We start from the raw sequence: 26,385 nt of genomic DNA, 5'->3' as shown, positions 1-26,385 counted from the left end.
ACAGGTTTTATCCCATTTGGCACACCAGTGGTAAGACTTTGTTACAAACATTTCAGTAATACAAAGCCAGTCATCAAATTTATTGTAAGTAATTCAAAATGTAGATGGAGGCTAAAAAGAAGTATGTACCGCATATCATACGATAATCTGTTTGTAATCATTTTGTAAATTGTTTTATCTTTCTGTAGGTCGTTGGCCTCCTTCTCCCAAATCAAACATTGGTATCAACTATCTTCTGGCAGGTAAATACTTACTTGAGCTGTAAAACTCAGACTGACATAATGTAATCAAGACGTATTTTCAATTGAATTTTTTAAATGTATGTATTTATTTATTAATAAAGACAACACAAATTAATGAACATTTATGTAGATGTTCCAGTATTCACCAGCCAGCCAATTTTACACTGCAGTCCTGGCAAGATGCTTAATCCAATGAAAAAACAGATACAGAATACAAACACTTGACAGTAAGATGCCAAAGTGACCACAAAGGCAACAAAAGTATCATTCTGAAGATTGTGCCAGAAGAAAAATCAATTGATTAACATTGATGCAATCATAATAATATACACTTTTCATCCACTTGACAATGTTTTATGTTTAACACATTTGTTAAAAATGCTTGATATATTAGGAACTTCTTCTTTCTTTGAAAGTAATCAGTTGTCATGCAGTGGGGTTCATGGAAAATCTGGTTTTAATTTAAATAAACTGAAATAAATACCGCTGGTGTGAGAGATAGACTGCCATTGTCTAAATCATCGCCTCATTTCTGCAATAAAATTAAAATGTTGAAATCAAGGATCAGCTTTCCAGAACCTGACTGCTCCATTTTCTTTAATACAGCCTTAAGATACATGTGAAAGCTCAGGGAAAGCTTGGAATTGAAGTTGAACAATACCTAAGTGGGGTTTTAAGGCATCGATGATGAGCCAGGGGGTGGGCTTGTTGTTGGAGGGACGGGGAATCAGTACCTAATGCTTTATTGCTCTACTGCTGTATGCACATTTCTATGTTTTACATCTTCATTTGTGTATGTTTGTAGATGCTGTGGTAGACAAAAACATATTTTATGTCAGATACATTTTTTTTCCACAGTCAAGAACCTCAATAGTCCTGTTTGTTTATTCAGACAGGGACAACAATGTTGAAAATGCTAAATGTAGCACCTGTAATACATCAGGTGTATTTACTAACAAGTTCCTCTCATTGCACAGTGGTTAAACCAGAGTCACAATGCCTGTGTTAACTACTGCAACCGCAACGCCTCCAAGGTACTGTATCAGCAGTATAGAGAGTCTCATTTAGGCAGATACCTTTATGTACCTTTTACATAAACATTTGTTTCATATTCTAATCTATTACTTTTCACTTTAGCCTGCTCCAGTTTCCAAATTCATTCAGGGATACCTCGGAGCAGTGACCAGCGCAGTCTCCATTGCTGTGAGTCCGCATAATGTCGTTGCTCTGACTGAACAGGTGTTGTGACTCCAATGACTTGATGTCATCACACAGCAATTGCGGATCCATTATGTCTTTCAAACCAGTGGGCAGGTGCGGAGTTTAAAGGTTTAACTGTCGTTTCACATGCTTATACCCCGTGACAGGATTACATCATTAGGTGAAACACCTAATATTTTAATTGTTTTGACAGGAAAATGGACAAATTCAAAGAAGTTGAACATCAGCATAAACCTTTCAATACAAGCCTTCATAACACCCTTATCAGTTGAACCTTTATGTCATGATAGACTTAAATGTCAAAAGAGTATAATACATGTTCACACACCTGCCTGACACAGCCCTTAGTGTGGACACAGGGCTCAAACTGAGCCAATTACTGGTCCCGCTGGGCGCTCATCCGGCTGCTGCACTAAGACTTGACAACGGCAACAAGCACAGAAAAAAATCGCAGGGTGTCTGGAGGGCGGAACGGCGGGCGTGGAGGGGGTCAGGAGCTCTCCAATTAAACGTCTGCTCTGGTGATGACCCCCTACAGGGCTGGGGAGAGCCGCAGGCTGAAGTGGCATGGTGGTGTGTTATCTGAGAGCACATATCCTTTTGACTACAGCCTTTCAGTATGTGTTAAAATAGTATTTAATTCTTTGTGCGGAGAGCCAGGAATTTTACACAAAAAAATGTGCTTGTTTTTTTGTCAATGTTTTTCTGCACTGACACCATGTTTCATGGGACCCTCAAAAGACCACTATTTATTCAAATATTAATTCCAAATATTCAGTGTGTGTATAATTGGCTTTTTAAAACAGAGTCAGTGGCTGATTGTCTATATCATGTGTGTCTGGTTTTCCTTCAGGTCGGATTGAATGTGTTAATCCAGAAAGCCAGCCACTTCAGCCCAACTACCAGGCTTTTGGTGCAGAGGTTCATCCCCTTCCCAGCAGTGGGTAAGTTCAAAAAGCTCAGAGAAACACTTAATGGGACGGACAGGGATTAAGCCCAGTTCTCTACTTACAGGGCCTTTTAAACTCAATTTAAGCTCAGTAGTTTTGGTCTAGTCTTGAACCAAATGGCCAGGAGACAATGACTAAACCTTTAAGGTGGCGGGTTTGCCAATGTTAAATCATTGTGAGTTTAATCAGTTATTTACATTTTTGATTAAGTAATTTTTTTTAGGTTGTTACAGAAAAAATTATATGGAAATTATTTCACTGCTGAAGCGCAAACTGCATTAGCATGCTAATGTTGGAACTTTGCCCCGTTAATGTGCTTACAGTTAGCGCGTGAAGTTTTGGATTAAAGTGTTAATTAGCTTGGCAACATTGGCAGTGCAATTAGAGTGCTGACATGCAAAAATGACATTGTAATATATAGTTTCTTAATCTGCATAGTTAGTTTATGAGAATGATGACATTTAGTATGTAAAATTCAGGAGATGCTAATATTAGCATTTTATCAAGCTCATGGTTAGCATGATATCACAGAAATAAGTCTTAAATACTTAAACACTAGTGAGTACGTAACTTTTATTACGTAGTGTGTTTGCTTGTTAGCATGCTAACAGTTACCCCGTTAATGAGGCATGCTAATGTTTAGCATTTTATGTATAAAGTAATCTAAATCTACATGCGGAAAACAAGAATCTGGTCATTCATTTCAGAGGTATCTTGTCATAAGGTGTTTGAGATGTGACCTGTTGGTGGGACTAGATGAAATGACAGGGCGTCACCAACATTTTTAGGGATTATCCTCCATCAATAGGATACCATCAATAACAGTCCCAAATGTCACGGGTATGCATCCAATTTGTCAACATATTGGACCAAAGAGTAAACTAAACAAGTAGTGATAAGCACATATAGTTAGATTTTCTTGCCTGTTTGCTGCTTTTTCTTCTTTCATGTTATACAATTAAAGACAATAATTCTGAAAAACTAACCAGGAGACCTAACATCAGATAAGGTATCAACTAATTTTTATCCCTAGTGTTGATGAAAACAGTGTCTAACCTTTTTAGATCTCCTCCGTGATCATTAGAAATGTCTGTGTGAGAGCCAAGCACAGCTGAGTGATTAGTTTCATTCTGTTCCTCACAGTCCGTTTTTCCTCTGCAGCCTGAAAGACGTGTTGGGAGCTCGCTTTGACAGACGTGTGTGTGTGAAGCCACAAAGCCACGATTTTCATGCCACTCTCCCGCAAACACACAGTCACACCCAGGGGTATAGACCCGTCTTCCAGAATGCCCCGGGCTGCTGGCTCACGATTTAATTATTTGCCTGCCCCCACCCCAACCCCCCTTTCTTACCATGGTGGTTCTTTCAATTAAATCAACAGGTTTCTGAAGCGCAGCCTTTGCCTGGTAATTGGCTTCTTGTTAGAACTCTGCTGCCGCAAACAAATTGGATAATTACCCCCAAAGTGGCATCTATGTCAAGGCCTCATTTACTTGATTTCTGTTTGTTCATTGTTGTTGCTGTTGTTGTTTTGGTAGGCCCATATAAAAGGTAATTTAAATGTCTAATTGAACTGAGCGAAAGCAAAGTGCTGTTTGAATTTTCACCCGCTTGATTTAGTTTGCTTACTTAAGGCTAGATTTATTTGTAATAACCTAATCAAGCAGCGGCCTGTCAGTCAATTAGATTATGAAGACCTTAACTGGAGTGAAAGACATGCTGCCAGAAATGTATGGGGATAATTAATTTGTTGTTTTATAAAATATTTGTGATATTTAGGAAGTAATTACTTGAAAAGTTCTTGGATGCATTTCCATGAGTGTATCACTAGTTATTAGATGAAAATTAAAAGACGGTATTTCAAATAATTACAAATTAAAGCCACATACTTCAGTATTTAGTTGTGCAATTCAATTTTATAATTACTTCAATATATTTATTCATTTAATTGCAAACACTTTTGAAAATTTGATATTTTTGCTGTAGTTTTTGTGATTCCATGGAAAAATACTGTGTGTCTCTCTATTAATTGGTCTGGATAAAAATAATCCCTCGTAGGTAAAAACAGCTATTTGCTCAGTCAATTGAATTCCCCTCACAAAGCGACCTGCCAGCCCTGCAGCCCTTAGTAAAGATAACTCTGAATGCTGTTGTCTTAAATTAAAAAGGCTTGCGGCTCCACCACTAAACTCTCTAAAATGAGTTTTTCTTATTCCTATTAGAGTCAAGGAGAAAGGTCCAGCTATATTAACATACATTTGTGTTCATTTTGGCTTTCGTGAATAAATCACAGGGTAGCAACACTGTGATTTGTCAACCTATCAGTCACCTTGGTTACGGTCTGTTCGTCGCTGACACAGAGGCTTGGCAATCAGTTTTGTCGATTATGACACAAATGACTTGGCAGCGACGCACTATATTTGGGTGGATGGAGGATCAGCATCTTTCAGAAGGACTCTAAATGGCTGTTATAAGTTATGATATTTTCATCATGGTATAAATTATTTTCATTTCACAATCATTTTATATTATTATTAATACTATTGTCTTAGTTCCCTTCAAATATATCATTTCTTAAATGTTGCTTACTCTTGATCCAAATATACAGTTGTTACAAACCTCAGATTGAAGACAGTAAGTAAAAAAAAAAAAAAGGGGGGGGGATTTATTTACAATTTTTAACAAAAAGTGTCTACATGCACAATCAACAGAAACCAACTCCTAAAAGGGAAGCGAGCAACAAGCGTCCTTTTTAAAGGGAACTAAGGTATTGGATAACCAAACACAAAAGTAGTGATTGCAAACTGGCACACACAAGCACACAGTGCAAACAAAAAAACAGTAAATCACTACACTTAACCGCGGGACTCCCACTGCCGGTTACTGTCTCTGCCACACACTCGCCACAGTCTCCAAACACTCGGTTACACTGTCTCTTTCGCTGTAGACAACCATACTCTCCTCCAGAGCAGCTTCCTTCTCCAGCCCTTATACTCTCCACTGATTGGGAGAGTAGAATCAGCCTCCTCAGCCTGCTGGCTGCAGCATTGGGGGCGGGTCAAGGTCCTGCTTAGGGCAGAGAGGAAAACACACAAACACAACACCCCATATACGCATAAACGGCCCATGGGTCGTAACAACAGTAAATGCCAATATGTCAAAAAACTCTACAACCACTGTAGGCTGTACTTGTGCACAGTAGTGTCTGAGCTAATGACAACATCATCATGCTAACATGCTCAAAATGACAATAGTAACAATCTCATTAAGATTTAAGTGAGGAGACTGTCTTGGCCAGTCTTAAACCTTCCACTTTTCCCCACTGATGAACATCTTGGTTAAATTGGCAGTATGCTTTGGGTCATTGTCCTGCTGCAGGGTGAAGTGCCTACTTGAGTTTTGATGCATTTCTTTGAGCCAGTTCCAGAAGCAGCCATGCAATCCCAAGCCAGGACATAACCTCCACCATTCTTCAAGGATGAGCTAGTGTGGATCATGTGCAGATCCTTTATTTCTCCACACTTTGGCCTTTGGCTCATCTCTGTACTGCAATTCATGCGATTCATGCTGCTTTTTCCGACCTGTCCATTGTCTGTTGCACCAGTGGTTTGTTTCTTTTTCATGACTTAGTAGGGTAGGGTCCATAGTGGTTACTGTGTACTCCAGCATTTTAGCATGCTAACATTTGCTTATAAGCACTAAGCCCATTAGTTCAGCAGATACTTGCTCATAAACAAACGTATTGGACAACAAAATTGACCTGAAGATTGTGCTCGATGAAAAGTTACTGCAATTCATCGTGAGAACATTAATGTGTGTAGAAAATTTGAGCATGACAAATTCAAGATTCATTAACAGAATAATTATTTCATCAACTCAAGATATTGCTAGAACATTTTGTCATGATCTTTAAATAATAAAATCATTAATGCAGGCAATATATATCTTGTAATGTTGAGATCATGACATTAAGAAATTATTCTCTGGGAAAATATTGCCTGTGAATGCTCGTCAGTAAAATTCCAGTTCAAACAGTCTGGCGATGACACTACCATTAGCCATTCAAGGTGTAATCCCTTATCCTTAAAGTACCCTTGAGCAAGGAACTGACCCCCTTCCTGCTACAGTGCTGCCTAATCTTAAACCCCAGCCAGAGGGTGAAAAGACAATTTGCTTAATTGTGTATTAATAGAACCCATCAAAAAGGTGAGAGACTTCACTTTGATATCTAAAAGCATTTTCACCTCTTTACAGCGAGTGCGAACGTCTGCAACGTGGTACTGATGAGACATTCTGAGCTGTCGGAGGGCATCAGTGTGCTCGACGGCAACGGGAACGTGGTGGGAACATCAAAAGTTGCTGCCAGGCATGTATGTTGCTCAACCCTTACAACTTTTTATCTGATATGAATTCTTCAGGTGCAGCTTTGTTGGTTTATTATTCTTACTGACTGATGTAAAGTTTTGAATGTGATATAGTGTAATAATTTAGATAATTAATTAAAACCGCTGATTTTTCTTCCTTTAGTAAAAAGCAAAAAACTGTCAAATTTGTTTGTGTGTGTTCTTTTTATTTTTGTGACAGGCACTTTTAGAAACCTCTCTGACCAGAGTGGTCCTGCCTATGCCAATTCTGGTGCTCCCTCCCATGATCATGGCTGTGCTGGAAAAGTAAGAGACCCCATAATTTATTTTTCTTTGAGTTTTTTCAAACTTAAAGAGCTTGTTTGGCTACTACTAGGCATTCTAGAGAAGGTGTGAGTACCAAACCTTTAGTGATAGGAGGCAACCACATTATAATCAACTAAAAAAAATAAACCCAGTGTTGCTTTGTACTCTCATATGCAGGCTGGGTTTTATTGCTTGTATCCACCAAGTGCAACAGTGTGGCTCATTTATGCGTTTTTGACAACAATGGACAGAAATGGAGCTCTATGACATAGAAATAAAAATTATATTAAGCTTTAGCTACACAGCCGGTACTTGTGGTTTTGGTCTTTCTGTGAGAATTGTTGACTATAAGAGAAATATAGAATCACCTAACTTATATTTTTAACATAATCATTAAGAAAGATCCTTGTTTTCTTGTTTTGGTGACCCCCTCTATTGTCACACAGACAGTTTAGACTGTAGCTAATTAACAACGGAAAAATAGACCAAAAGCGAGCCACATGTGCTTCAATTCAAAATGGATTTTCATTTTGAAACAGCAACACAGGAAATCTCTCTTGGCACGGAGAGTAGTCTTTCTTAACCTATTTATTTTCCCCTGGATTTTCTGCTGATTGACTTTCTGTATGTGGCACCCTTTTTTTGTCCATTCAGCCATACTGACTTTCTTCTCAGGCTAACTTCTTTTCTACCTGTTTCAAATACTGATGTTGCTGCTGTTACACATAAAATGTATAAGTTGATGTGGGCAAAATCATTTTTCACAGGACAAAGAGACCGAGACAACACGTTGAATATTGTGTGTATTAATCTGTGTTAGAGAGGTCCATTTTCTTAATTAAATAAGTTAATTAATGCTGTAATGAAAGTGGTGAGAGTTTTAATGTTCTGGTATAATATGAGTTAGATTAATTAAAATAGCAAATTACCCCTAATTAAATGACAATTCATAAATAATTAATAGAATTGTAAAATTCTTTAATATTTTGAATATTTCAGTCTCAGATTCCTTCAGCATCAGAAATGCTATTGTAGTCAGTGAACCCTTTCCACCACTGAAATTCAGTGTTGTGTGATATGACTGTAATGAAGTCTTAATGATGCAATGTGTTTATGCGGACGTCCTGTGATCGATGGCCTGACTGTGCCTGCGGTGTGCCGAGGAATGCAGCCATCTTTGTAAATCCTTGACAGCACTTGTCCTGACTGCTCCAAGCAGGCGGGCTCAGACAGTGGGGCTGGCTGCCCAGGTGTGTTTGGGATTCCTGGTAGCTGAATGACTGGTGAGAGAGAGAGGGAGGGAGGGAGTGTATGAGCGTGAGCGGGGGGGGGCTGTGAGTAGCAGGTGAGTAGTGCTCAGCTATCTTCTCTGTCAGCTTGCCTTCACTGGATCTTAATGGAGCGAGAATAAGGGGACAGAAATGGGTCCCTAGATGGCCCCCCAATGATGGATTACACTGCTGAGAGCAGATTTAGGGCAGTGACAGCAGTTTGTACGCTTCGGTAGCTGCAAGAGGCCACAGACCCGTAAGTGTATTCAGAACATTATTATATAAGTATTTATTTATACGTGACTTACAGGCTGCATCTACCTGCATCAAGAATCTCCATTTCTGCCCAAATACTCAGTTAACTTGTTTGGGGCCACACTCATACTGTGATGTAACAGCTACAGATAGAGTGCAAGGGCTCAGAAAGTGCAAGACACAGTTAAAATAAATAATAGGGGTGGGCAATATGGATAAAATATTTGTTTCATGGTATCTTATTTAATATCAGGATAACAATATATATTGTCATATAGTATATGTTCTGGAAAAGAACGACATGGGATCTGTTGCCAGTTACTTCATCACTTTGATACAAAGATCCTGCAAAAACAGTACTGTATTACCAAATAGTAGACCTCCTTGATTTGCAACATTGCCCAAAATAAACTTATAAACCCAGATATTAAGGGAATAACTACCACAGTATAAACAGCATGGCAAAATGTCTGATGGTGAACAAATTCATATCATCTCACAGGCTTACTGTGTTATTATTTCAATACTTGACAATCAAGTTTTCAAGCCCATCATTAGCATTAGCTGGCTAATTTGAAAAACCATCGGGTTGTTTGTGCCTCTAAGGGCATAAGATTGATTTCAGAAATGTGGGGCAACAATAAAGTCAAGGCTCCTCATTCATACACTAGAAAAACACGTAATACTATATACTCAGAACTAACTAAAATAGGAATTTTGTGTGGGCACAGATTTATCAACAAAGAGCTCCGTTAAGTTTATAGGTACTATAGTTTGTACAGAAGCAACATACCTCGTGTATCTAACCATAAAGTTTCTTTGTGGAGCTTTCTAGTAAACAAACATATTCATTGTGTATCATTGAGATTGAGTGCATTTCCTATGTCATTAAACTTGGCAAACTTGGGGATATGGGGGGGTATTATAAGATCTGCATTGATTACGTCCATGTTTGCTCACTTACGTTTTTGTCTCGTTACATTTTCCATGGTGTTATACCTCTGTAGAGTAGTGAGTCTGAACTCTTGAACTGCTGAAAAAGAATTTATCTCTAGAGCACCTGCAGTATTTAAACAATTGCATCTTCAGCTGCTGACAAAGAAATGCCTTCTGGCTTTTATTGAATTCTTTTGCATTTTTATGTTCATCATCACCCCCGCCTCCTTCATTAGGTGTTTGTTTAGTGTAGAAATGAGAAACCTGCTTTACAGTTTAATTGTTCCCCTTCACATACCTCTGTATATACAACACAACAAGTTCTGCAAGACTAGAAAAAAACATAGAAAATTTCAAATAACTAAAAATTGAAAAAGTACCATATTTTATGACAGCTCTATGCCCATCACATTTATTTGTTTTCTTCATTCAAACATAGACTTTTTTTATTGCCACTCCCTGATATGAGTTCAGTTGCTCTTGGAATTTAGAAATGTAGTGTTTTGTCAGAGTCATTCAGTGGCATAGTGTTGTATCTGTGTTTGACACAACACAAGTCAGCAGGGATATTCTCTTAATTGGTCTTCTCATGGCGACAGGGAGGCTCAGTCACGGTGCCAGTAGTTCATGTAAACAATTAAACCTGGGTAAGACCTCCACCAGAATATGGCCACTAGCCAGGTTACTCAATGTAAACGCAGCCAGTATTGCATGAAACTGTGTCATTAATTTTGCATAATATCAAAATTTTCACCTGATGTGAAGGTTTTCAAACTTACGTGTGGCCAAACCTTCCGTCATCTCACATACCTCTCAACTTTTATCCCACTGACTTTTATCTTTGCAATTCAATTCTAAGATGTGTATCTGCACGTGTGTGTGTGTGTGTGTGTGTGTGTGTGTGTGTGTAGCCTAATTAAACCATGGCAGCCATATGTGTTAATGAGCTCCCTCATTAGGCAGTAGCTTTCCTCGTTAGGGGGAGAGGCGTCGCTGGTGGAGGAGAGATGGAGCGGCTCTTTCTCAAGCTCCTGCTGAGTTCGCTGTCCCACACACTGAAGAGGGGATTATCCTACGGAGGGAGGAGAGATATGGGCTTAGACGAGAAAATATATTTCTGGAGATGGATCTTTAAAGCATTCTTTAAAAAAAAATCTGTTTTGTTTAGATAGAGAAAATACAGTTTTTTTCAATGGATGGCAATACATTTTTGAAACGGTTACAGTACATTTGTAAGTGATTACACACATAAGTGTTATTTAAGTTAACACAACAAATGTACAATTCTAAACAAATGACAATAAAAGCAAAGATTAAACTGTAAACAAGAATTGAATGGATTTTAATAGTTTTGAACAGTTACCAAAGTCTTCACAGTGGATTCAACTGTCAAACCTTGCTGTCAATGCAAGTAGTTTGGTTGGTTCTTAGAGCTAAGAAGAAATGCCTTTCAAATTAATTTCTAATAAAAACTTTGATCTTTTCACCCACTTCATAATGAAGGACCTTTGTGCTGTCATCCTGATCATGGGTTGATGACAGATGAAGACATTAGGTTGTGTACACCTGCTTGTCTGACATGCAGTATGTCATGTTACTGTGACATCAAGTCTGATAATCTGCAAAATACCTGATACCTGAAATTGGTTTTGGCAAATAGGACAAAGTTAAGTTATTAAAAAGTTTGCTTTAATTCCAGAAAGCTTTACTTTTTGAAGATGTTTGTCTACCTTGATGACTGGTCTAGAAAATTTGAATCTCCTGAATGCATGTACTGATTGAATAGTGAATCAATACATGATGACTGTATGTGCAAGCCACTGTATATTGAATTGTGTTAAGTGTGAGTTTCTCCTGTCTAGAGCTCACCTGGGTCAATACATCTGTGATAAGCTCATTTTAGCTGATATATCTGTATTGGCATATACTGTATGTTGGACAATAATTAACAAGAAATGTCAAATGTACAGATATGCTATCACATTGTTTATTAACCAGAGTTCACATTTGACATATTAGACTTTTTTTAAGTATTGGTATTTACTTACAGTGTAAGTTTGTGAAAGATACATCCCTAGTGCCACCACCACAACATCTATCTGTACAATGCGAGGTGAATAAAGTTACTGTGTTTCTTAGTGTTGTAGTACTAGAGACCGGTCTTGGTTTTAAAACCACTTTTTGATGGTCTTGGTTTCATTTCAGACTCGACAGTATTTGTACTCAATCTTGTCTCGGTCTCTGACATTGAGGACTCGGGATTTTATTTCAAGACCATAACTTTGGGAATATCAATAAATTGCTTTTGCATACTCTGAAATATTTGTTAACATCCTAACTTTGACTGGATGTAAAATGTATTGCTTCAAATGGAACCAATAACCCTAATTAAAAATGTGTTGTTACTGTTAACGACTGTCCCCCCTCCCCGCGATGGTAAGCATGGAAAAGGAGTGTTTGAATAAAGATGCTTAAGTTGATTTCAGCTCTTAGTGTTTGTACGTGGGTGTTTTAGTTGGAATGTGGACTTTTCAGATCAATTTGAGAAGTACCTATGATCTCGTTCCACATTTTATTGTGTGTCATGTAATGTGGGGAACTGCTCTTGGTCTTGACTCTGTCTCGCCCTCCCTCGGTCTTGGTCTCGGTTTGAGCGGTCTTGACTACAACACTAGTGTTTCTGTCTCATCTATGCACCACCAGGCTCCCCCTCCTGCAGAGACAGCGGAGGCTCATCCTGCCCGTCCACAGTCTGGTGTGCCTTGCTGCCTTCAGCCTGGCTCTGCCTCTCGCCATCAGTCTCTTCCCACAGATGTCCCAGGTACGTTATCCCCCAAAACCTTCTCTGCTAAGGAATATGTCTTTCCTGTTAGATACAATATATCATCATTCAGTAAGGCGTTTAGGAGGGCCTTTTTTCAAATTTATCTACAACAATCTTGTTTTGTTTTTATTTTGTCTCTATTTTTGGTCTTAAGAGATCTTTGCTTTGGTGTTTCTGTGCTGCGGTAATCAACTGTCAGTCAAACTAAATGGTAGTACTACTGTGGCAAAGCTTTTTTGGGATTTCCTGTTGTTGAAGTTTCTATAGACGGCAGTTTTTTTTCTTACTCTTTCCAGCCATACTGTCTGTCAGTCCTCATGTTACCTGTTGACTCCTTCTTTGATTCATTACAAATAAATCAGAAAGCTGCCAGACAATTGTAAATGTACAAACTTTTGTTAACTCGGCTTAGGTTTAACCAGTGGTGTTTTATATCTGTTAATATGTCACAGATGAACAATGTGGTGATAATTTAACTTGGTCAATACTTGACTCAACGTCCAAATTGATAGTGATACCAAGAGCTCCTTGTTTCTTCTTTACATCCTCAGGCTCAGGTCTGCCATGGGTTTCAATGAGTGATGTTGATGACCATAGTCTCTTGACCTCTTTAACGTTCCCCAATAAGCTTTACAGAGGCTCTCTCCTAATGAGGCGTAGCCCACTAAGACTTGACCTGCTCTGTTATGATCTGCCCTGAGCCTCTATTACCTTCATTCACTGATGCCATCCAGGCTAGCAGGCTGAGATCTAGCTTTAGCCTTATTACCTCAGTATGTGTCATTCTACTCATTAAATAGCTATGGCATGAATTTGTTTTTCACTCCATCTCTCTCTTTGTCTTCTCTCTGCCAAATGACTTACTGACACAAGCCAACCAGCTCTGGCTTTAAAATGTTTAGGATTTAATTACCACTGGAAATAGCTCAGACAGCCATATGGCAAAAAACTTCAGACATATGTGCAGCCAACAGTCCTGTGAAAAGCTGCCTCCCGTTCCACGAAGGGCCTGTTTTTCTCTCACAAGTCCTTTTTGCACTTTCGCAAGAATGAAAAAAAAAAAACTCCCTAAAAAAGCAACATGAATGCCCTGTTCCCCAGGACCCCCCGCCTACTCAATTTGTCCCACTTCCCCATTTCACACCTACCAAGATGTCTGATTAGGATTCTGCCTCCAACTCCAACAGCCATCTGTCTCTAGTTCAAATATTAGGAGACGCCAACCTCTTATTAGACTTTAATCTGCCAAATTGGCTCTTTTTGCACATTAGCAGTAAATACAGAATATTTAAAGCTTTTAAGAATTATTTAGTTACAAATTAAACTGTTTTAAATCTTTACGTAGCTGTAGACTGTTCATGTAGACGAATATAGATTGCATTTACAGCATACACATATACTATGTCAGCACATTATATCTAACAAGTTTGTGCCAAGTATTTCCATTTTTCACTAGTGACCTTTTGGTTCTGCTTTGATTCCCACAGATCAGTGTGAATCAGCTAGAGCCTGAGATCGCCATGGCAACAGATTGTAAAATTGTGACATACAATAAAGGCTTGTGAGTGATCTCTGCTGCCCAACACATGAAGGACCCGCTGCTCATCATGGTTCAAACCCCCTGAAGCTGCCAGAGAATGAATTATGGTAAATTTGGCTGTGTGAGCAGTTAGCATACGTTTACAGAGAAAGGCAGTTGATATTGAGAATATGTGTTGTTTACGTCAAGACTATAGTCGTTAAATAAGCAACAACACATGATGACGTGTGATACAGGAAAATATACACCAGGTTTATTTTCTTACTGGCTCCCTTTTTTGGAGCATGACATGTCTAAATGATTTTAGTTGACGTCTTGATTGTATATGTAAAGACTGAATGAAATCAGGAACAATTACTAAAATGTATTTTTTAAAGCAAGGATTCCCAATGGTCTCTTGCTACCCCTTAAAGCAAGCAACATCTCCCTGCAACCCATTGTCATAGGTTGCACATCTATAAGTTGTGAGCGATTCAATCAAAGCATGATTTTCTCCTCTCAGATTGTTTAACCAAAACACTTTTTAGATGCCTGAAAGGGTAAAACTATAATATTACACCTGGGCAATCCCATGCCAACAATTCTAATCCCATCCCAACCATTTATTTAATGGATGTGGAAGTTCTTGCAAAATGGAAAGGGCTGTTTCGTAATAGTTTTAGCGAGATATGAGGTGACAGAAGATAATTTAGAAAACCATTACTTTATTTTTATAAACTTAATTTAGTCCCCATTTGAAATGCAATTTTGTATAGTGCCCTTAAATCCAAAAAAATCCTTTTAAACTCGACTGAATTCAAAACAGATCAGTATCTCCTTTGGAATCATCTAATGATACTGTTTTTTGTTGTTGTTGTTGCAACAGCAGGTATTGAAAACATTATTATTAATAAATGATTTTAAATGTCAATATTTGTTTTGACTCCCTCTAACCGGGATGTGGATGTTAAGTCCCTCTCATATAGTAAAATAACTGCATTTTGGTTTGATCCAAGGTGAAAGCACTCATCTTTTTAGATTAACTAATACATTTTTTTGTAATCAAACAAAAGTGAAAAGTGAGCACTGTACACATACAAAAATAATAATCACAGTAAGGATTCTTTTAAGTCTTAACCTAAAATATTCTGAAAGCCATAATGTTAAAATGCTGCTCTATCTTTGTGAATGTATTTGCACTTGGTTTATATAAACTTTCTGTTTTCAAGTATCTATCTAGTTATATTTTGTCATGATCTGTGGGATTAGTATGTTTGCACTGTTGCCGAGGGAACGCAACACGATAGACTGCGATGCAGCATAATTGGACAAGAAGCCACATGCATCAGTGGAGGATGCTGGGTGGAAGTTCTGGCACACAAACAGGGTGAGACAAATAAATACAAAATCCAATTCATTAAACATTTTGTATTTCAAAGAAATGCATCTGATGCTTTATTTATTACTTAGGTTCTCAATCAAACATTTGCTATGTATATCACATGGGTATGCGCCTCTGCGAAGTCCTCAGAAGTCCACTACCACTACACCAGCCTGTTGTGCATCAACAGGAGGGACATCCTCCTCCTACATAAAGGAAGATGCAGCATTATCATCTCATTCAAACACCTTTTCTCACTTTTCAATCAGAAAGCTGAATCTCTCTACATGACTACTAATGGGAACATTGGCTTAACTGTCCACAGATTGAGCAAACCACTCAATCACTGGGCGCTAATTGTTTTTTCTTGCCGATTTCTTCTGCATAGAAATCTAGGTCTTGCCAAACAGTTACACCAAGCACCTTAGCCCAGCTATCCACCTCACGAGCATTAGTTAAGCCTGCTTTCACGTTATAGTGACTAGCTATATAAAGATCTTCATCTGTGGAAACTCCCTGGATTTTTGACACAGGGGATTCCAATGGGACACGTCATGACCAACGAAGTGGTCAGGACAGATGCATCACCGGAGGGGTGGGGGGCCACCCAAGAGGGCAGGATTGTGAACGGGGTGTTCTTATGGGGCTCCTCGCCTTCATTTCTCCTACATAAACTCCTAGCAGTATTCTGGGTTCTGGGACACTGAAGTGGTCGTCATGTGCTTGTAAGCTCAGACAATTTGATTTGTGGTGGTTTACATCAACAGACAAGGTGCACTGCAATCCCCTCGTTTTCACACACTGGCTCACAGGCTGATTTTGTGGAGCAGTGTGCAACTCCTGTCACGGAAACCCACCATGTCCTGAAATCCTCTTTATGGGGAACGTAATCTCCATTCAGAGGTGACCAGTCACATTTAGGCTCGCTGGATCTGGACACCTCGAGGGAAAACACTTAGTACCCCATGTTCCATTCCCTGAGAAACCAGGATGGTGCCGCTGGGGATAGATGTGCTAGCACACAGGTGGCCACAGGTTATGCTCTATGCATTTCCTCTGGCCGTGATCCCGCTCACACTGGCCAGAGCATGTGAGAGATGGTTTATCACTCACCCTGATAGCCCCTCATTGGCTAAGGGGAAGCAATGGTTGGCTGCCATCATCCAGCTCCTTCACAAACAACCCTTTTCCGCAGAGACCTGGATGCAAGGGGAGATATTTCATCCTCAGTGCTCTGGGCTTGGCCGTGAGAGGATACACCTGGATGAGGTTGGACTTCCAGAGAATTTCATTACAACCATTCATGCTAGAATGCCAGAGCGTTTTCTACCAGGTCACACTATATGATACCAAATGGGATGTTTTTGAAGACTGGTGTTTCAGGTTATGTGATGTGTGGGATGTCTTTCCAATGTTCTGTGCCCATAATTCTCAGCTTTCTGCAACACTTGGTGGATCAGGGCAAAGCCTTTTATACAGTTAAGGTTTGCATTGCTGCTACTGCAGTGTGCTGTCTAGGTTTTGATGGTAAGGCTGTGGGACAACATCCCCTTGTCAGCCTAGTTTTATGAGTACTCACCATCTGCGACTGGTCAACTTGTCCCGTCGTGGGATTTGTCAACTGTTCTGATATGTTGTCTCACTCACCCTTTGAGCCTTTGAATCAAGAATATCTAAGTGCTGTCACTTATGATGGCTCTGGTATCTGCTAAGGGGGTCAGCAATGTTAATGCATTTTCATTGCATCCTGACTATCTTCAGTTTGCCACAGGAGTTGCGTGTGGCCTTTTATACCGAAGAACCCTAAGTCGGTGTGTCTCTCCCTTGACCTAGTGACCCTTTCTTCCCCTCGGAACTGGAGCAGTTGTATACATTGTGTTGCGCATCTTTGTGGACAAAACACTGGTGATTAGGCTCCTGGTAAGCCTATCACAAAACAGCGGGTTTCTCATTTGGCTAGTTTGGGCTATTTCTTTAGCAGCAAGGGGCTTCAGGCCCCAGTTGGTCTACACACTGACTCTACTCGGGGATGGCAACATCCTGGGCCCTATTTAGAGGCGTGTCTCTCCTAGATATTTGCATGGCAGTGAGTTGGTCTTCACCTCATACCTTTGCAAGGTTCCATGTGTTGAATGTTACTGTGCTCCCTTTGGTGCATACAAGTGGGGGCTCCTGTGAGGGTCGTAATTTGTCAGCCTAATGGTTGGCTGTCGGTCTTCAAGATAAGCTTGTCTGGCAATATGGGTATATCCTATAGTGAGATACCGAGCAAATGTTTGAAAGAGAACTTATAGAGGTAACCCAGGTGTTCTGATAACATGCGTGAGGAATCTCATGAGGAAAAGGTGTGCTTGTTTTAAAAGGGCTGATGACGCTGCATCATTCCTTTTTCTAGGGAGAGGATGTCTCTCTTGATGCAGTAAGATATTAGCACATTCCTCACATTTAGTTCTGCCTGACAGATTTCGCTGTGTAAGGCTAAGAGTTTTGACTAAATGTTACCTGACTACCTGCCATTTCCTAGGACTATATTTTTAACAATTTAGCTTATAACTTCAAAAACAATTCAGTGAGTTCAGTTTTAATACCAACAAATACCAATTTAGTAAACATGTTTTTTGCATATTTATTATATATAATTTATTTCTGGATATCTTGTTTGTTAATTTTGTCTTTTGAACACGTCTCAGACAGACACTCAGACATTCATATATAACTAATATCTATATCTGATCTGTAGTGCACTGTAGTTGAATTGCTAGTGTCAGAATTGTATGCAAATATCTCAAATTAGATCATTTCATTTCACTGTTGTGTCAGTCATTTTGAAAATTATTCAGTTGTGATTTGTAATTCAGTGTGCATACTGCTGCTTAACTGAATGCAATGTGACAACTGTGACTACACTGCATAATTTATCACTCATCATCAATTTTATAACCAACAATAAAACACATGTAATTTGTGATGTTAGTTGAGAAAATAGGGGGCTTCAGTCATCCCACAGAAAACTAGTAATCGAACAATAATGATTAAACCAGTTGTTGTGTTTCAGTTCACTTTTCTAACACCTTTGCTGCTGCATCAGCAGCAGGGATCTGGCAGCTCTTTCCCGGATCTCGCAGCACTCTACTTCTCTGGAGAGACTTTTGTTTTTCATTCTGAACTCTCCTCTCTGCTGACTCAGGAGACAGGAGACTCAGCGTTTAGGGAGATGGGCATGATTTTCTCCTTAATTGTTTTCCTAACAGACAACTGAGAGGTGCAGTTCCATTTAATTGAACTGACCTTTTACCTGACCAAGATGTGATGGGTACTAAACCCAGGCGGTTATAGTGCTTTGAGTGTCAGTGAGCTATTGTAATGGTTAAATACTCCTTTGATAGTGTTTATTTGGACAATAAGGAATGCTGAATCTCTTTTAACATGAATTTGCACCTGCAGTGAGTATAGGATATCCTGGAAACTCAAAACAAGGCATGTGGCCCCTTTTGCAACTACAGATGGCTGACTTGTTGTGCACCTTTGTAAAAAGGTGATACTACTGCAGTGTATTTTACTTTCCCACCTCCCCCCTCATCCTCGCTGGCTCTCTGTTTCTTAGCTTACAAAACAAGACATCAGGGTCAGACGTCAGGGCTCATCTCTAAAGCCCTCGGGGGCATTAGGAGGAGATTCCTTCCGTTTCTTTTGAAAGGTGATTACTGAAGCAGTGTGGTGAAAGGGCTGCCGCACAATAGTAACTACTTTCCCTCTTTTTTTTTTTCCTAGAGGTTCCACACAATTATTGCAGGCCCCCCGTCTGCTGGAATTCAGAGAAAATACCGACCGATAGGTAACACACCTGACACCTGTGCTGCAACATTCCTGACACCTCAGTATCCATCAGTGGTTCCCAACATAAGAAAACCCTGTGAAGGGGTTTTTGACCGGTCATGAAACATATTTATGCAATGAAAATGTTTCCTAATTCTCTAATTTTCTCTGTTTTAAAGCATAAAACAAATGAAAATTGAAAATCCACTTTGGTTAACACTGCAGCAGCATGTTTTACAATGATTTGCATATGCACCTTCAGCTGTAGAGGAGTGCTGTAATAACTGGTATAAAGGAAAACCTACAGACTCTCAAGCCTGGTTGACAAGATGATGAAGTGAGCACCTGAACTACACAACAACATTACATTTCTCATCAGAGAAATAGCTTTTTGTTTTTATTTCTAAAACATCTTTTTGTAATTACACATTCTTCTTCAAAAGTATGTTCTCATATATGTTTTATGCTACACACAGCACTTAATGTAATCTGCAGACATTCAACAAATGGAGATGTCATCCATCACCCCTCACCCAGAAATGTTGCATGGCAGAAGAAGCACAAAGCTGTGAACTTGCTTTTTTATGTGGCACAACTCGCCCCTAACACCAGAGGTCTCTGCATCTTCTCAGCTGTCCCAGAGTCATGCACAGCTGGCCATGAATCGTCTCTCTGTAGAATCTTCATTGGGAAGCGTAACGGAGCACTGGTATGGCTCTCAAGTCGCCAGGGAAAATAAAATCATGCAGCGAGTGACAAAAGTGGATCTTCTTTGACACATGGTTAATTTCCTGCTTTGTTCTTTTGGCCAGTCACCAGCCTGTTCACCGGCTTACTGGGTGGATTAAAAGTGTGCGACAACATGTTCTTGTCATTGAGGAGAAATTTAAATTAACATGGTACACAGGTGGTGGAGTGGGTGGGGTGAGCAATGAGGTGTTAATGATCTAAGCAGGTGGTAAAAACAGCTTTAATGAAACAAATAGCTTCTTTCAAAAGCAACCCTTTATAAGCAGCCTATGTACAATTTAAAATAAAAAAACAAACACTATGATAGAGGTTGATGTTGTTTCTCTTCATCTTTGGTTGTCACACACCAAAGATCATTAAATAATGGTCATTGAGTATAGCACCTCGATGACAAGATGTGTGGTGATCACATATTTAGTCCTTTTGTCTTCCTCTAATGTGTCTAATTATACGTAATAATTTTACATAATAAATAGTGTTGGTCCTCTGATGCGTCAGAAGGGGACGCAGGGTTTGGGGCAGCATTGTCGGAAGTTTGGACGACGGTTTTAGTCCTCTGAGGTCACGTCTATGTCCTCAGAGCTGGCCTGCTTGGTGGCAATGCGCCATCTGTTGATGTGGTGATTTCCCTTCTTCTTCTGCTGGTTGTCTGGTCCCTCCTCCTCCAGCTTCTGTCGCTTGTACTTGGTCCGCCTGTTCTGAAACCACACCTTTACCTGGATAGGAGAATAAACAGCTTAAAAGATGATGATGCACATTGTTAAACAGACTGTATTACTTTACTGTGTGATTTCAGAGAGACTCATGAGGTGATTTCACAGATTTAACAATATACAACAAACCTTTGTCAAGGTAAACATTTTGACCTATCAAACATGCGTTTCGTAAATGTGTTTTAGGGCCCTGGAGTTTTGCATACTTGCACAACTTGGAGCCATTGTTTATGTTTTCAATATTACCTTTGATCAAGGCTGCAATTAACAGTTATTTTCATTATCTGTTAATCTGATGAGTATTTTCTCAATTCATTGATGAATTGCCTGGTCTATAAAATTGCAAAAGATTCACAATATCCTCAAATCCTAGGTGACCTCTTCAAATGGCTGTCCAAAAACCCAAATAAATTCAGTTTACAGTGTTATAAATTGGAGAAAAGCAGCAAATTGTCACATTAGAAAAACTGGAACAAGAAAATATATTTGGCATTTTTGCTTGACATATGATTAATTATCATCATTTGATAAATCAATTAATCAGCTGTTTATTCCTACTATGACAAGTTGAAATTTCAGCTTGGTGGTAGGGCGGTCAAAATAACATTTTAATTATTGACTTCCATGCCACAGTTTCTATTATGTTTACATTTGCTCCCTGGAAGCCAGTGTAGGCTTCAGTGGTTATTTTCACTTTCTACCATTACATTAAAACTCAAGTTAATTAAGCGACTTGATGTTTTATCTCAATCCATCAATTAAAAAAACAATTTTGTCTCCCTAACTGATGCCCGTACTGGCTTATATTTTTGGATTTTCTCCCACTGCATGACCCCAGTATCCCCTTCTACAAAATGCTCTCAGAGTTCTAAGTTAAAAGGATTCTGGTTTAAGAAACAAGAACAACTTCTCTTTGCACTCATAACTGAGCTTGGTATTAATGAAGGGGAAAGGTCAACAGGCTAAATAGCTTCCTGACTGACTGGCGTTGCTAGAATGACATGGCAGGATGCAAGGTTTTTATATAATAGCAACACTCGAACTCATATAGTTTTCTCCCCTCTCAGTACTTGACTCTTACTAGGCTTCAGGCTAATTCTACATAGTAAAAATAGTTTTCATTGAAACCCAGAAGAGCCACAAGATACTAGTTCCCAGGGCTGGACGGTAGTATATTTGTTCAATTGTTTAAAGTAGAGGCCGCTCATAAGGACAGAACTAAAATGATGGCTGTACTTGTGAAGTAATTTACCAGCCACAGAAAAGGTGTAGCTTAATATTGCATTTTGATTTCATCTATGATTTGTCTCACAGTTTGACTGTTCCTTTATCTGCTGAGGATGATTTTGCATTATAATACCTATTGTATAACCACAGTGAGCTGATCAGTGTACACTGACTTCACTAACGGTTTTTACAGGTCTCTATAAGTACTCACTCTAACAGAAAACAGAAAGTTGCATCAGATTAATGAAATGTTATCATTCAGTTGCATGACACAAGTTACTGTCACTATCCTCCGTGCTGCTCATTGCTTTTATGTTATCACAATACATACTTTAACCCAAGACCATATATATTTTAAGTGAGTTAATTAATATTCAGTTGACTGTCATTATAATTTGCATAATTCAATTGTTGTTTAATTGCAAGCCTCCTATTGACTGACACCAAATCTAAACTTGCAGGTAGCATTTATCCATATTGCAGACTCAGGAAACCTCTTTATATTGCCCATTAGGCCTAATTGATAACCAGATAATGTGGACTCATTAAACATAACCATCAATAATATTTACTCCTTTATCCGATGTCATGCATCAATTGAACACCTTTAAGAGATGCTTCAGCTGACTGAGCTGGGGGAAGGGATTTATTCCAATTGGAATAAGGGAATTAGAAACAGCCTGTCTTTTGCCTGCATGTATTAGCAGCAGTTCTCAGAACTATGTTGCAAACTGCAGGTCTAATAAATGTTATATGATATTATAAAAAGTTTCATCATAGCCAAAATGATTTCCCTCTGTTAATTTATAAATTCCTTTCTTCATTTTTATTTTAATTTAAATTTAATTTTTTTGCATCATAGTGATTTCTTATTTATAAATAACAACTAACCTATATTTCAAACTATAGTAGCAAAATACAATAAATAAACTATTCAAAACAGACCTTACAGGTAATAACAATTTTGAACAAAACAGTTCAAAACATAGCCTACAGTAAAATAAAAAATCTATATATATATATATTTTTGCTTTAAATGGAAGATTATTATTATTGTTATTAGTAGTATTAGTATTTATTAGTATCCGAATAATAATAATAGGAATCAGGAATAATTGAAGGGTTTGTGGACAGTGCGGCCTTATTAAGCTAAATATGGGCTTTCTAAAAAAGTGGATCCCCTATTTAACACACCCCGCCCCCATTTTTATTCAACCAGATGCATTAATCATTGTCTTATCCTGAAGAAAAGGCAGAACGTTTAGGCAAGTTTCTGATTCTGCAAATATTCCCACCGTTTTGGTTGCCGGATACAAATAATTACGTTTTTTTTTTTAGTTATCGCGATATCAGTAAACTAAGTATAATTAAAGTAGAAACGGTCGACAGTGAGACAGTTTTAGTGCTTATTTTTTCATTAACATTAAAATTTAACATTTCATAAGTGAGAACTAGACATACACTAGAGAGCATAACCATTAGATCACCTGTGTCTCAGATAAACTCAAGCTGTTTGCCAGCTGTTTCCTCTCGGCTCCTACGACGTAGTGGTTCTTCTCAAAGGCTCTTTCCAGACGCAGGAGCTGGGAGGGCGAGAAAGCGGTCCGGATGCGTTTGGGTTTCCTGGCAAAAGGACCGTGGAGGAGCAGGCTGTCCTGGGACACATCGTTACCTGGCACCGGATTTAAAGAAACGACAGGGCCGTCAGTTTGGGCTGGCAAAGGTATTTTTGTTATAATTAGCAGGTGTGTTGAACCTGTGGACTACTATACGCTGCCTAATCAATAACAGTGTAAACAGTGTCAGTGGGCCTACCACACTGCAAAGTGTGACCAGGTGATGGTTATCATTATCATGGCAATGTGAAGCAAAAGTCAAGCAAAACAATTTATAAACATTTCATTAATACTATTAGGCCTATTAATGTTATTAGTCCTAGTTAATAGAATAATAATGCCATAACAAGACCATTTACCAGAAATGTATTAGGCTATTTAGTACTGGTAGATAAATGTTAGTCTAAATAGTTTTGTGACAAATTCCTACCTGAACAAAAGTCCTACCAGCCGTTTTAATAGCGACCAGCCTGTTTCTATCAAAAGTTATTATTATTATTTTTTTTCCTTTTTGTGTTAGGCACACTGCAAAATATATTTTAATAGGCATATGGTTCTTTAACGCACATAAGGCCTAAACACATTTCAGCATATTCCTATGGAGACAGGGAACCTTTGCAAATAGTTTCTTTGTAACAAAAACGGTGCACAAGCCTGAATTAAAATAGTATTAGTGGGTGTCAGCTGACCGATTACTTTAAAACTAATTCAATAGACTTTAATCAAATATAGCAGGCCGAATAATAACCAAACATAAATGACCTCCGTGCACAACACTGTTTTAGTTTTGGAGGAATTGCACAGATAACGTACTTATATGACCAATTGCCTTTAATATACCATATACATAGATTCGGATAAACAGTTATAATGCATAAGTCGAATTTAAGGGAAAATATAACAATTAAGAGAAAGCGTTTAATTGTGCAAGCAACAGTTTTTTTATTTTATGTTTTTATTTTTTACAGTGAATATGCTAGTAGTTAATTAACTGACAACTTAATAAGATGTCACCCTGATACACGTCCCAATATTTTGTCAGGAAGGTGTAAAACTGAAAATATTTTGTGAAGATGACATTTGTATTTTGTGGTTAAAAAAACAACAAAACAAATCTCCCTGTTTTGTAATATAACGTTTTTAAAAATATTTTTATTATATTTTAATTTTTTCTTCGTGTTTGTCCTCTTGTTTCGCATATAAGTTTGGGATATGTACTACTGAATTAGCCTATATTCTATTACATAAAACGACAAGTGTCAAAATAATAGTGTATTGTAATAAATGATGGGGGATGTTATGCATCTGCATAATTCTGTCTTTATTGTAAAATATGTCTAATCTATCCAGGCGTTAAGAAATGCAACAAAAGCTCGGCTATATGAAAATAAAAGTGTAATTTCTCTCATACAGTATTAAAGTGCCATAGTCCGTGCACACTTGCGCTGAGGTTTGTCTGGTAAATAATCACTGCAGGCTGTGTTTAAATCCTTTGCTGCTAATACCTGAGCTGGATTTTCTTCTGATTTGGCTTTCTAATCTCATTATACTGAAATTACTATCATGGATTTGTATCAGTTTTGTCTCTACAGCTTGTTTTTTGTGCCAGATTTTCAGAATGAAAGGAAAAACACTCGCCTAACCTAGGGCGTGTTGTCTTGTATCGGGGGGAAACAGTGCTTATCTTCTCCTGGCTGTGGCTTTCTGAGAGTAGCTGCAGGGCGAATGAGAGTGGAAATATGAGAGCAGCCCGACAGCCTGCTGAAAAACTCTCTGGCCTTGTCGTTTATGCTATCTTTGGCTGTATTGTTCAGTTAAGAAATGTTTTCAATACTAGCAGTCATATCGTGTTCAAAAGTCGTGTGCAAGTATTACCCATCTTATTCAACTGTGGAAAACTCTCAAAGGCAAAGACTGAATATTTTATGGCCTCTATTAAACACAAACCTTGCGTTTTTTGTCATTTAGTAAAGCCATGCACTAAATGTCCAGAATAGACTACTGTTTAATTTGTAGGCTGATCATTCAGGCACATAACTGCAGGCATTAAAATAGGTTGGAGCGATGTTTTAAGTGAAATAAAAATCAGTTCCATCAGATTTTAATGGCCGTATTTTGGCGTCACGGACACTTCACTTACCTTGAAATCTGTGTCCGAAAAACCTGTTCCGTAGGACCCAGGGGTAGAAGTTGAGCGGGTCACGGTGTTGCGGCCCGAAGAAGTGCGGATGCTGTAGGTGGGAGGCTCCGAGCTGGTGAGGAGCCACGGTGAGGGAGGGGTGGTTAACCGTCTCTGGGAACATCAGGTCCGGGCTTTGATAGAGGGATCTGGCCGCCGGAGCCGGGTAACTGTTCATTAAGGCATCTGTCGTCGGGTTGGAGTAACTTAAAGCCGTCGGACGGATGGGATCCTCAGCTGTTAGAGGGCTCTCTTTGGCAACTAGGGACTCTATGGTGAAGCAGCGCTTGCCTGCAGACGAAAACATCATCTCTTGACAGAAATAGAAACCAGTACCAAAAGAAAGTGATCCGTCTCTTTCCTTCCTCTTTAACCTCCCTCTCAGAGATGCGTCATGACCAAAGGTGGAGGGCTGTTTGGGGTGTTTTGCCTACACAAGCCTGTGCAGTGGAGATGCTTCTACAAAAGTCAACAGTGCTGCAAATTACCCTGATCCATGGAGTCCGTGCGCGCTCAGATTGGTTCTGTGCACAAGTGCGCACCAAGTAGAGCGCCTCCAACCTTCAACGTGGCTTGACGCTGCGCAGAGAGAGAGCTGATTGGACCAGAGCACCTGCCAATAGGTCTCCTCAAGTACCTGCTTCATTGATCAAACGACACAGGGGAGCTTAGTTACAGAGGCACACTGAGAGAACATGTGTACTCCAATTAATGGGTCATTGTGTGTCCCTTTCATCCTTAATATCTGTTTTTTCTGAAGGGAAACAATCCACCAGTGGGGGTGAAAAACTTGTTTCATTGCGGGTTCAATCATC

At 39.0% G+C, this 26,385-nt stretch overlaps 2 protein-coding genes across 9 annotated transcripts in view; one reads left to right on the top strand and one right to left on the bottom strand.

Annotated features, from left to right (window-relative positions):
- sfxn5a (sideroflexin 5a) overlaps positions 1-20,588 on the top strand; it is a 31,851-nt gene extending 11,263 nt beyond the window's left edge. The window contains exons 6-16 of one of the 8 annotated variants that reach the window (XM_046062642.1): positions 5-30; positions 189-242; positions 1,220-1,276; positions 1,380-1,445; positions 2,317-2,407; positions 6,668-6,783; positions 6,998-7,083; positions 12,249-12,366; positions 19,041-19,104; positions 19,348-19,422; positions 19,581-20,588. In XM_046062642.1, the coding sequence (XP_045918598.1) occupies positions 5-30; positions 189-242; positions 1,220-1,276; positions 1,380-1,445; positions 2,317-2,407; positions 6,668-6,783; positions 6,998-7,083; positions 12,249-12,366; positions 19,041-19,104; positions 19,348-19,418 (749 nt within the window). In that variant the 3' untranslated portion in view covers positions 19,419-19,422; positions 19,581-20,588. Of the gene's footprint in view, positions 1-4; positions 31-188; positions 243-1,219; positions 1,277-1,379; positions 1,446-2,316; positions 2,408-6,667; positions 6,784-6,997; positions 7,084-12,248; positions 12,367-13,856; positions 14,820-19,040 lie in introns of those variants that run through there. The other 7 variants (XM_046062643.1, XR_006827113.1, XR_006827112.1 and 4 more) reach the window with 7 other exon arrangements.
- Positions 20,203-25,880, bottom strand: emx1 (empty spiracles homeobox 1). Its single transcript, XM_046062647.1, has 3 exons — positions 25,532-25,880; positions 23,263-23,447; positions 20,203-20,551 (listed from the first exon to the last, which is right to left on the bottom strand). Exons 1-3 carry the CDS (start codon positions 25,878-25,880, stop codon positions 20,384-20,386), a joined length of 702 nt encoding a protein of 233 aa, XP_045918603.1. The 3' UTR covers positions 20,203-20,383.
- Between the last annotated feature and the right edge of the window lie 505 nt (positions 25,881-26,385).

Source organism: Micropterus dolomieu, linkage group LG11 (genome assembly GCF_021292245.1).
Source record: "Micropterus dolomieu isolate WLL.071019.BEF.003 ecotype Adirondacks linkage group LG11, ASM2129224v1, whole genome shotgun sequence".
In the NCBI taxonomy this organism is placed as follows: domain Eukaryota; kingdom Metazoa; phylum Chordata; class Actinopteri; order Centrarchiformes; family Centrarchidae; genus Micropterus; species Micropterus dolomieu.
Note: the sequence above shows the minus strand (reverse complement) of the source record. Positions and strands in the feature narration are given on the sequence as shown.